At 43.1% G+C, this 12,462-nt stretch overlaps 1 protein-coding gene across 1 annotated transcript in view; it reads left to right on the top strand.

Annotated features, from left to right (window-relative positions):
* Positions 1-12,462, top strand: part of Blm (BLM RecQ like helicase) — an 80,818-nt gene that overhangs the window by 56,981 nt on the left and 11,375 nt on the right. Inside the window, exons 16-18 of the mRNA XM_045146018.1 lie at positions 3,228-3,366; positions 8,511-8,710; positions 9,307-9,499. Of these exons, the coding sequence (XP_045001953.1) occupies positions 3,228-3,366; positions 8,511-8,710; positions 9,307-9,499 (532 nt within the window). The remainder of the gene's footprint in view (positions 1-3,227; positions 3,367-8,510; positions 8,711-9,306; positions 9,500-12,462) is intronic.

The following is a 12,462-nucleotide window of genomic DNA, read 5'->3' as shown; positions in this document are numbered from 1 at the left end:
GGCTCGGTTCCCCAGGTCCCACGTTAGCCAGATGCACAAGGGGGCGCACGCATCTGGAGTTCGTTTGCAGAGGCTGGAAGCCCTGGCGCACCCATTCTCTCTCTCTCCCTCTACCTGTCTTTCTCTCTGTGTCTGTCGCTCTCAAATAAATAAAATAAAAATATATATTAAAAAAAAGAAATTCAAGTTCATCCTTAGCTACATAGTGACCTTGAGACCATCCTGGACTACATGAAATCCTGTCTAAAAATAAGTAAATAAAGCATCTAAAAGGATACAACATAGGATGTTTTTTAAATTCAACTGTAGCCTATATTTAGAGAGATCATCTCAAAAGGATGATTATAACTTGTAGTATGTTTTAATTCAAGTCTTTTAAGTTGTTTGGGAAAACAGAAATTATGATGTAATCCCAGATCATAGGAGGCTGAGAAAAGGAAACAAGTTTGAGGCCATCCTGGGCTACATAGTGAGACTGTCTCAAAAAAAAAGAACAATGAACCAGGTGTGGTGGTACACACCTTTAATCCTAGCAGAGGCAAAGGAGGTAGGATCACCGTTGAGTTTGAGGCCACCCTGAGACTACATAGTGAATTCCAGGTCAGCCTGGACCAGAGTGAGACCCTACCTCGAAAAATCAAATAAATAAATAAATTTTAAAAAACCAAAAAGAATAATAATGATGATGATGATGATGAGCCCATGTACATGCTGTTAGTCCCAGCACTCAGAAGGCTGAGATAGGAGGGTCGCCATGAGTTCCATGGCAGCCTGTACTAGTGTGAGACCCTGTCTCAAAAGAAAAAATGATTATGGCTTCTCTGTAAGTTTACTGTCATCTGTTCTCAAAGAGCCTTGATAGGCCATCAAATTCATTCAGGTTATTCATTAGGTACTTGTACCTATCATGGCAATGATCTTCCCTCTTCCTCTCCCCATATACCTCCTCTGCTGGGACAAGATCTCATTCTAGCCCATGCTGTCCTGAAACTACTATGTAGTCCAGGCTGACCTTGAACCTACAGTGATTTTCCTGCCTTAGACTCTTGAGTATTGGGATTATAATTATGCCCCACCACATCCTGCTTAGCTTCATGTTTTATTTTTTTCAAGGTGGGGGGTCTCAGTCCAGCCTCAGCTGACTTGGAACTCACCCTGTGACTGAAGCTGGCCTTAAATTCATAGTGTTCCTCCTACCTCAGCCTCCTGTAGTTTCATATTTTAATATTTGCAGTGCTCTGCTGTTTAAAGAACATCTTCACACTTGGTATTTTATTTAAAATATCAACAGTAGGCCAGAAGCTCATAATAGATGTGGTATAGTCCTCGAGCCACAGGCTGGAAGGGAGGTAGACATGTCAGTAAAATACTGTGTAATAACTAGAGATTGCAGCACTGGTGGAGAGAGGGTAATTCACTCCTGATGTGGAATCTGCAGGCTCCTGGCCCTCTCCCACTTACCCTGGAAACATTCTTAATCAGACCACTCGGACAACAGAGCACCTGCTCCATAACAGGCTCTCTTCTAGGAATCTAGACTAGCCCACTGAACATAATAAAAGTCAGTCCCCATAGAGTTACATACCCATGTGTGTGTATGTGTGTGTGTGTGTGTGTGTGTGTGTGTGTGTGTGTGTGTGTGTGTGTGTGTGTGTGTTTTAATTTGAGAGACAGGAAGAGAAGAGAGAGAGAGAACAAGCATACCAGGGTCTGCAGCCACTGCAAATGAACTCCAGATGGATGTGCCACCTTGTGCATCTGGCTTACATGGGTCCTGGGGAATTGAACCTGGGTCCTTTGGCTTTGCAGACAAATGCCTTAACCACTAAACCATCTCTCCAGTCCTAGAGTTACATTTTAATAGAGGGAGGCCAGTTATAAACAGTGTACACAATAAGAGTACATAGCTGGGAGTGGTGGTACACATCTGTAGTTTTAGCACGTCGGAGACTGACACAGTAAGGCCAGGGTAGGCTACCTAGAAATCTTGTCTCAAAGAAAGCAAGCAAAAGCCGGGCATGGTGGCCTTAAGTCCTTTAATCCCAGCACTCGGGAGGCAGAAGTAGGAGGATCACTGTGAGTTCAATGCCACCCTGAGACTACATAGTGAATTCCAGGAAAGCCTGGGCTACAGTGAAACCCTACCTCAAAGAAAAATCCAGGAAAAATAAAATTATCCTTCTACATATTCTTTCTTGCTTGGGTTTTTTTTGTTTTGTTTTGTTTTATTTTTTGAGGTAGGTTCTCACTCTAGCCCAGGCTGACCTGGAATTCACTGTGTAGTCTCAGGGTGGCCTCAAACTCACAGTGATCCTCCTACCTCTGCCTCCCTAATGCTAGAATTAAAGGCATATGCCACCACGCATGGCTAGGATGAGATATTCTAAATACAGTGGCATCGAAGCACTGGGAAGATGAGATGTGGTTAACTGAGAAACTGTCTAGGTAAGGGTACTCTTGTCAGAAGCACTGCTTAGAACAAAGCCCATCTGGTGGGATCTATTCATGGGCCACTTGAGGACAGCCAGGAAGCCCATGTGACAGTATAGGATGAGAGCCCGACAAACTCCAGGATTAGTAAAGGTGGCACACAGCTTCAGGTTCGCTGAGATGAACTTCCAAACCAGGCACAGTTATGGAGGAAGGGATATTTATTGAAATTTATAGATCCAGGGGAAGTTCTGTAATGGCAGAAGACACTGGCTACTTTCACAGGACCAAACACAGAGAGAAAAGCCACAAGCAAAAGCCACATAGCACAGCACACTTCAGGAACTCCAGCTAGGCACACTTTGCATATCTTTGGATTGGAATCTCAAGCCCACTACCACACTTTAGGGGTGGACCCTGAGATCTACCCAGTGACACCACCTCCAGCCAGGTGGCTGCAGATGCAAGCTACAAACTAATAAACACTGAATATATTGGGGGCCATCTATTCAAACTACCACAGTAAATAAATAAATATTAAGGGCTGGAGAGATGGCTTAGAGGTTAAGGCACTTGCCTACAAAGCCAAAGGACCCACATAAACCAGATACACAAGGGGGCACATGTGTCTGGAGTTTGTTTGCAGCTGCCAAACACCTTGGAGCTCTCATCCCCCCACCACCACCATTTCTCTCTCTCAAATGAACAAAAATAAAATATTTTTAAATAGCATTTAAGTTATAGTAAACTTAATCTCATTATCTTAATTATAGCAGATGGTATCTTTTTATTCATAGGATTATAAAACAAGAGATGTGACTGATGATGTGAAAAATATTGTCAGATTTGTTCAAGAACATAGTTCATCACCAGGGATAAGAAATATAGGTCCTTCTGGAAGGTTTACTCTGAACATGCTGGTCGACATTTTCTTGGGTAAGTCATCTGCTTTATTTGAAAGATATCAGTTGAAATTAAACATCTAAGGCTGGACATGCTGGCGTACACCTTCAATCCCAGCACTCAAGTGGCTGAGGAAGAAGGATCACTGAGAGTTCAAGGCCAGCTTGAAACTACAAAGTGAATTCCATGTCATCCTGGGCTAGAGTAAGACCCTACCTCAAAAAAAAAGAAAAAGATCCCAGCACTCAGAGACAGAGGTAAGGGGATCACCATGAGTTCAAGGCTACCCTGAGACTACATAGTGAATTCCAGGTCAGCCTGGGCCAGAGTGAGACCCTACCTCAAAAAAAAAAAAAAAGAAAAGAAAAGAAAAGGAAAAGGAAAAAAAATGGTGCTGGAGGGATGGCTTAGCAGTTAAGGTGCTTTCCTACAAAGCCAAAGGACCCAGGCTCAATTCCTCAGCATCTACATCAGGCAAGATATACAAGATGGCTCATGCGTCTGGATTTCCTTTCCAATAGTTGAAGATCCTGGCATACCCATTCTCCCTCTTTCTCCCTCCTTCCCTCCCTCCCTCTCTCTCTCTCTCTCTCTCTTTCTGTCTCTCTCAAGTAAATAAAATAAGTTTTTTAAAAGAAAAAAAAGTCATTAAGATATGGACAGGGTTGTTTTGTTTTGAGATAGGATTTCTAGCCCAGGCTGGCCTCAAACTAAAGTTTGTAGTTGAGGTTAAGCTTTGAACTCCTGATCTTCCTGACTCCACCTCCCTTGTGTGGGGCGTTGTGCATGCTGACTAAGCTATATCCCTAGTCCCAAAGTGAGGGGTTTTCACATACAAAATATAATAATGCTTACACAAGTTCGTCTGATGAACAGAATGTGACTTTCTTGAGGAACTAAGCAAACTATAGTTGGAAGCCAACTATAAGATTGAACTAAATTTCAAGACAGCCCTAACCCTAAGTATCTGCCTTCCTTTCTGCTTGAGGCTCTGTTAAAGTGATAGTAAAGGACATTGCTCCAAGCAGAAAGGAAACAGCTTAATGTAAGAAGTTCTCTCTGGCTGGAAAGATGGTTCAGCATTTAAGGTACTTGCTTGCAAAGCCTAACAATCCACATTCAGTTCCCCAGTACCCACATAAGCCAGATGTACCACGTGGTGCATGTGTCTGGAATTCATTTGCAGTAGCTAGAGGCCCTGGTGTGTCTATTTCTTTCCCACCCTCTCTCTCTTCTCTCTCTTTTTTCTCCCTCTGCTTATAAATAAATACAATTTTTTTTTAAGTTCTTGTCCACATACAGTCTTAACTGTGGTTACAAAAGAGGATGGGATGTAAATTCAATCTCAGTGACCTAAAAATACAAGTATAATAAATAAGAATAAAATAAGTGGAGCTGGAGAGATGGCTTAGTGGTTAAGACACTTGCCTGCTAAACCTAAGGACCCAGGTTCGATTCCCCAGGACTCACATAAGCCAGATGCACAAGGTGGCACATGAGTCTGGAGTTCCTTGGCAGTGGCTGGAGGCCCTGGCATACCTCTCTATCTGCCTCTCAATAAATAAATAAAAATAAAAAAGAATAAAAGAAGTGAGTGAGGGCTGGAAAGATGACTTAATAGCTCAGGCACTTGCCTGCAAAGCCTAAGGACCTAGGTTCAACTCCCCAGAACCCACACATGGTGGTACATGCATCTGGAGTTTGTTTGCAGTGGCTAGAGGCCCTGGCCTGAGCTTTTTCTCTCTCACAATAAATAAGTAAAAATTTGGGGTCTAGAGAGATGGCTTACTGGTTATAGCACTTGCCTGCAAAGCCTAAGGACCCATATTCTACTATCCAGATCCCGCATACCAATTCTTTCTTGCTTGCTTGCTCTCTTAAAAAAAAATAATGAGCCGGGCGTGGTGGCGCACACCTTTAATCCCAGCACTCGGGAGGCAGAGGTAGGAGGATCACCCGAGTGTTCAAGGCCACCCTGAGACTACATAGTGAATTCCAGGTCAGCCTGAGCCAGAGTGAGACCCTACCTCGAAAAACAAAAAAACAAAAAAACAACAACAAAAAAAAATAATGATTTTTTTTAACTCTTTTTTGTTTATTTATTTGAGAGCAACAGACAAAAGGGGGGAAGAGAGAGAGAATGGGCGTGCCAGGGCTTCCAGCCACCGCAACGAACTCCAGACGCGTGTGCCCCCTTGTGTATCTGGCTAACGTGGGTCCTGGGGAATCAAGCCTTGAGCCAGGGTCCTTAGGCTTCACAGGCAAGCGCTTAACCACTAAGCCATCTCCCCAGCCCAATAATAATAATTTTTAAAAAGCTGTAAGCAGCCACACATGGTGGTGTATGCCTTTAATCCCAGCACTTGGGAGGCAGAGGTAGGAGGATCACCATGAGTTTGAGGCCACCGTGAGGCTACATAGTGAATTCCAGGTCAGCCTGAGCTAGAGTAAGACCCTACCTCAAAAAAAAACGGGGGGGGGGCGGGCTGGAGATATGGCTTTTAAGGTGCATGCCTGTGAAGCCTAAGGACTCAGGATCAATTCTCCAGGTCACATGTAAGCCAGATGCACGTGGTGGCACATGCATCTGGAGTTCATTTGCAGTGGTTAGAGCCCTGGTGTGCCCATTCTCACTCACTCACTTTCTCTTTTTCTGTCTAATAAATAAAAATGAAAATAAACTCTTAAAAAGAAGCTGGGCGTGGTGGCGCATGCCTTTAATCCTAGCACTCAGGAGGCAGAGGTAGGAGGATCGCCGTGAGTTCAAGGCCACCCTGAGGCTACATAATGAATTCCAGGCCAGCCTGGACTAGAGCTACACCCTACCTTGAAAAACCAAAAAAGAAAAAAAATCACCATAAGCAATGCAGGGATTTAGGACAAATGAGTGGGTAGTTTGGGATGTTGTAGCCAACTGTCTCAAAAAAGTGGACAATGAAGCTGGGTGTGGTGGCACACGCCTTTAATCCCAGCATTCAGGAGGCAGAGGTAGGAGGATCACCGAGAGTTCGAGGCCACCCTGAGACTACAAAGTGAATTCCAGGTCAGCCTGGGCCAGAGTGAGACCCTACCTCAAAAATAAAACAAACCAACAAAAGAAGTAAAGGCTTCTAATGGTCGTAACTTCTTACATAGTAAAGTGGGAAGTGACTAGAAATGAATCTAAAGTTACAAAAACAATAGATGCACCAAAAGTATGTTGTATATAGCTAGCAAATGGAGGAAAAATGGAAGGGGTAGATATAAATAATCTTTCACAGGGCTGGAGAGATAGCTTAGCAGTTAAGGCACTCGCCTGCAAAGCCAAAGGGTCAAGGTTCGATTTCCCAGTACCCATGTAAGCCAGATGCACAAGGTGGAGCATATGAGTTGGTTTGCAATGACTAGGGCCCTAGCATGCCCATTTTCTCACTCGCTCACTCGCTCTTTTTTTTAAAAGACCCCCAAAAAATATTCTTTCCTACTTGGGGTTGTCGGTGTATAAATGTCAAGAGGTGATCCTGGTTGGATTAAAGGACCATAGGAGTTCATGTTCTATATCAAGAACCCTCTAGAAGCATTAAAAGTAAAAAACAAAAGGTGATGCTGGACTGAGGGGTAGCTAAGTGGTAGAGCACTTACATAACATGTTCTAGGCCCTAAGCTTGATTCCCTAGCACTGTGCAAAAGAAAGAAAAGATTGCCATGGAGAAGTGGTGGAAGCAAGAGAATCAGGAGCTTTTAGCTGCATCGATAGTACCGTTACACTAACTAGTAGTATAGCACAGTGGTATGAAGTGCTGGCACTTGGATGAACTGATTTGCTTTTTTCGAGGTAGGGTTTCACTCTAGCTCAGTCTGACCTGGAATTCACTATGTATTCTCAGGGTGGCCTCGAACTCACAGCCATCCTCCTACCTCTGCCTTCTGAGTGCTGGGATTAAAGGCATGTGCCACCATGCCCGGCGAACTATTTTTTATTTCTTTGTTCTGATTTTCTGGGGATTTTTTCTGATATAATTTTTTAAATTATTTTTTTTTCATTTTTATTAACATTTTCCATGATTGTAAAATATATCCCATGGTAATTTAATTATTTTATTTATTTATTTATTCAACAGACAAAGAGGTAGAGAGAGAATGGGTGCGCCATGGCCTCCAACCACTGCAAACAAACTCCAGGTGCCTGTGCCCCCTTGGGCATCTGGCTCACATGGGTCCTGGAGAATTGAACCTGGGTCCTTTAGCTTTGTAGGGCAATGCCTTAACTGCTAAGCCACCTCTCCAGCCCCCCTGGGGTTTTTTGTTTTGTTTTTCAAGGTAGGGTCTCACTCTAGCCCAGGCTGACCTGGAATTCACTTGGTAGTCTCAGGGTGGCCTCAAACTCATGGCGATCTTCCTACCTCTGTCTCCCAAGTGCTGGGATTAAAGGCGTGCGCCACCACGACCAACACTTATCTCCCCTCCACCCACTTCAGCTTTTTCTATTGACAATTTCCATAATTATAGACAATAAACCATGATATTTCCTCCTCCCCCACTTTCCCCTTTGGTGTTTGGTTTTTTTTTTTTTTTCAAATTTTTATTAACAACTTCCATGATTATAAAAAAATATCCCATGGGCTGGAGAGATGGCTTAGCGGTTAAGCACTTGCCTGTGAAGCCTAAGGACCCCAGTTCTAGGCTCGATTCCCCAGGACCCACGTTAGCCAGATGCACAAGGGGACGCACACATCTGGAGTTCGTTTGCAGTGGCTGGAAGCCCTGGCACGCCCATTCTCTCTCTCTCCCTCTCTGCCTCCTTCTCTCTATCACTTTGAAATAAATAAATAAAATTAAAAACAAATCCCATGGTAATACCCTCCCTCCTGATAATTTTATAAGCTGTCAATGCAACATTTTTCAAAGGAAAGTTAATTTTGCTGTGTTTTTTGATCAGTGCCTTATGAAACAATGAGGAGGGGCGAGGGTGGAGCATAAGCGCCGAGTGCATGGGCACCAGAGAAGCAAAAGCACATGCAGCCACAGGAATCTTCGACTCACACTCACATATGCTCATTATCCAGGGCTCAAGGTCTCTGTGTGCTCTGAGCTTTCCTGTGGAATAGATGAACCCTTCTATTTGTCCAAACATGTCCTCTTCTGTGTGTGTGACGACACACCTATATTTACTCATGTAACTTTTTGTGCCTTATTAGGGAGTAAGAGTGCAAAGATCCAGTCAGGTATATTTGGAAGGGGATCTGCTTATTCACGACACAATGCTGAAAGACTTTTTAAAAAGCTGATACTGGACAAGATTTTGGATGAAGACTTATACATCAATGCCAATGACCAAGCTATTGCCTATGTGATGCTGGGAACTAGAGCTCAAACTGTGCTAAATGGGCATCTAAAGGTAGGGTATTTTAAATGTTTATTATCACAATGAGTGCACTAAAACGTGTTAGAGCAAAATTGAGTGTCTTAACTGGATGTGGTGGCACACGCCTTTAATTCCAGCACTCGGGAGGCAGAGGTAGGAGGATCATCGCAAGTTTGAGGCCACCCAGAGACTACCTAGTGAATTCCAGGTCAGCCTGGGCTAGAGTGAAACCCTACCTCGAAAAAAACAAAACAAAAAAAAATTGAGTGTCTTTTCAAAGCTTACATACACTGAATTTATATGTACTGTCCCATAGGAACATATTATCATCTTAATTGGAAAGAAATCTTAAAATTGAACCCAATTAGTATGACATTTGTCTGGATGAATGTAATGGGTTATCAGGTCACTAAATGCTCCTGTCTTTGGATACGTGTTGATCAAGAAGCGGTGGTATGGCGGGCCCTGGAGATAGGATAGTGGAGACTGCAAAGACTCTGTCCCTAAGGGCCTTACTCCTACTTGGCAGGAGAGAAATAGAAACAAATGCTACTGAGGCCTGAGAAAAGCCTTGCTTGGGTTCAAGGGTCCCGTCTACCCCTTCTGTGATGGCTTTCTCTCTCACTAAGGTAGACTTCATGGAAACAGAAAATTCCAGCAGCATGAAAAAACAAAAAGCTTTAGTGGCCAAAGTATCTCAGAGGGAAGAGATGGTTAAGAAATGTCTTGGAGAACTTACAGAGGTCTGCAAGTCTCTGGGGAAAGTCTTTGGTGTCCATTACTTCAATATCTTCAATACGGCCACTCTCAAGAAGCTTGCAGGTAGGAGCCTGTGCGCTTCGCTTTCTCTCACATGGCCTGGATTCGTGGGTCAGAAGTTATTTCATCTTGAAAAGGGACTTTTGGGGTATGTCTATATTGTCATGTCTGTATTGTTGTGTCTGTATTATAGCTGTGTTGTTTTTGCTAAAGATTTATTATTGAAGGCTGGAGGGATGGCTTGGCAGTTAAGGTATTTGCTTGCAAAGCCAAAGGAGTCAGGTTCAGTTCCCCAGGACCAGCATTAGCCAGATGCACGAGGGGTTGCACACGTCTGGAGTTCATTTGCAGTGGCTGGAGGCCCTGGTGTGCCCATTCTCTCTCTCCCTCCCTCTTTCTCTATGAAATAAATAAGTAAAATTAAAAAAATTTTAAATCTCCTTTTTAAAAAGATTTATTTATTAGAGAGATAGAGAGTAGGAATGGGCACACCAGGGCCTCTAACCACTGCAAACGAACTCCAGACGCATGCACCACCATTGTGCATCTGGCTTACGTGGGACCTGAAGAATTGAACCTGGGTCCTTAGGTTTCACAGACATGTACCTTAACCACTAAGCCATCCCTCCAGCCCAGCCCTGATTTTTTGTTTGTTTGTTTGTTTTGTTTTGTTTTTTAATTTATTTTATTTTTTTATTTTTAAGGTAGGGTTTCACTGTAGCCCAGGCTGACCTGGAATTCACTCTGTAGTCTAAGGGTGGCTTCAAGCTCATGATGATCCTCCTACTTCTGCCTCCTGAGTGCTGGGATTAAAGGCATGCACCACCATGCCTGGCCTTGATGTGTGTGTGTGTGTGTATTATACGCATGTGTGTGTTTATGTGCACGTGTATTATATGCATGTGTGTGTGCCCATGCAGCAACCCATGCACTAGCTTGCAGTAGGGTCACTTCGCCTTTGGTGGCCAGAGTGGAATACGGTGTTTCATTTCTCATCTGCCCCTTCTTATTTTAGCTGGAACCTCTTACTGATCCCAGAGCTTGCCTTTTTTTTTTTTTTTTTTTTTTTTTTCTTTAGGTGAGCTCTGATCTCTGTTCCCCTATCAGACTGGGGTTAGAGGCATGCATGGCCATACCCTGCTGCTTATGTGAGTCCTGAGAATTGAACTCAAGTGGTCTCTGAGGTCTCCTTGGGCCCTTATGCTTGCACAGGAAGTGCTCTTAGCCACTGAGCCAGCTCTCCAGCCCAGATTTTGCCTCTGTTGTTTTTCATAAAACAGAGAGAGTGAGAATGGACTCACCAGGGCCTCCAGCCATTGCAAAGGAACTCTAGATGCATGTGCCCCTTGTGCATCTGGTTTGTATGGATCCTGGGGAATCAAATCAGGATCCTTTGGCTTTGCAAGCAAACGCCTTAACTGCTCCAGCCCTTTTTCTTTTTTCTTTTCTTCTTTTTTTTTTTTTTTTTTTGTGTGTGTGTGTGTGTGTGTGTTTTGTTTTTGTGCATGGTGCCTCACAATATAGTCCAGGCTAGCCTCAAACTCTCAATCTTCCTGCCTCAGCCTTTCAAGTGCTGGACTCACAAGCCACCATGCTGGGCTGCTTAGAGGCTTTTTAAATGATAAGTATGTCTCAGTCTAATTAATTTTCTTTATTTAATCTCTATTAAAAACTCAGAGAAACCAGTTAAGCTCATTCTTGAGGTAAAAATATTTAAGATATACAGTTTCTTCACTTTGCTCTAAAGCTGTATGTTGAATATGAATAATTTCAATCTATAAAGCCAGATGTCAATTATTTGTGCTGAGAATATTATATGCCTGCCTCATCATGCTTAGCTATTTATGTTCAAATGTCTTTGCAATGAAAAGCTAAATTCCTTATGAAAGAAATTGTCTTATGCTTTGAATCTTTATCTGGCATACTGCTGTGTCTTTATTTAAAAAATACTTGCTGATCTGAGTTATTTCCATGGGTTGAGATAACTCAACCCAAATTTTGAATAGTAGGGTCTCTGGAAAAGAAGTTGTTCTTATAATCAACTGGTGTATGTCACCTTTTGTGCTCTTGTTTCATGAAGTCTCCCCTGTTCCATTCTTGTTCCACAAACAAATCACTTGCTTTTTAAATTTTTTTATTTATTTTTTTATTTATTTATTAAATTTTTTATTTATCTATTAGAGAGAGAGAGAGAGAATGAGCATACAAGGGCCTCTAGCCACTGCAAACAAACTCTAGACACATGTCCTACTTTGTACATCTGGCTTATATGGGTACTGGGGATTCGAGCCTGGGTCCTTAGGCTTATAAGCAAGCACTTTAACTGCTGAACCATTTCCAGCACACAATCACTTTTTTTATGTAAAGAACTCTCCCCCCCCCCCCCACTATGTAGAGTCGTATTCTAGTCCAGGGGTTGACCTGGAATTCACTATGTCATCTCAGGGTGGCCTCGAACTGCAGTCCTCCTACCTCTGCCTCCCGAGTTTAATCCCAAGTGCTGGAATTAAAAGCATGTGCCACCATGCCCAGCTCTTTTTTTTTTTTTTAATTCTTTCATTTATTTGAGAGAGAGGGAGAGAGAAAGAGGCAGATAGAGAGGGAATAGGCATGCCAGGGCCTTCAGCCTCTGAATACAAACTCCAGATGCATGCACTGACTTGCACATCTGGCTTACACGGGTCCTGGGGAATCAAACCTGGGTCCTTTGGCTTTGTAGGCAAGCGCCTTAACCACTAAGCCATCCCACCATCCCTTCAGTGCACAAATCACTTGCCCTTGTCATTGTTTGCTCATGCATCATCATTGACATTCCCATTCTAGGTTTGGGTTTGTTTTATGCTACCAGAGGCTGGGAATTTAACCTAGAGTTACATACATGCTAAACATGGGCTCTACCACTGAGCTACTGTCCCATCCTATCCATTCTGTTATAAGGGGATGCTTTCTCGTTGAGACCAGAAGGTATCAACAAAAGGTTACATATCTCTCAGTGACAAGAATGTCATATTGTTTCAACAAGTCTA

Source organism: Jaculus jaculus, chromosome 3 (assembly GCF_020740685.1).
Source record: "Jaculus jaculus isolate mJacJac1 chromosome 3, mJacJac1.mat.Y.cur, whole genome shotgun sequence".
Lineage (NCBI taxonomy): Eukaryota > Metazoa > Chordata > Mammalia > Rodentia > Dipodidae > Jaculus > Jaculus jaculus.
Note: the sequence above shows the minus strand (reverse complement) of the source record. Positions and strands in the feature narration are given on the sequence as shown.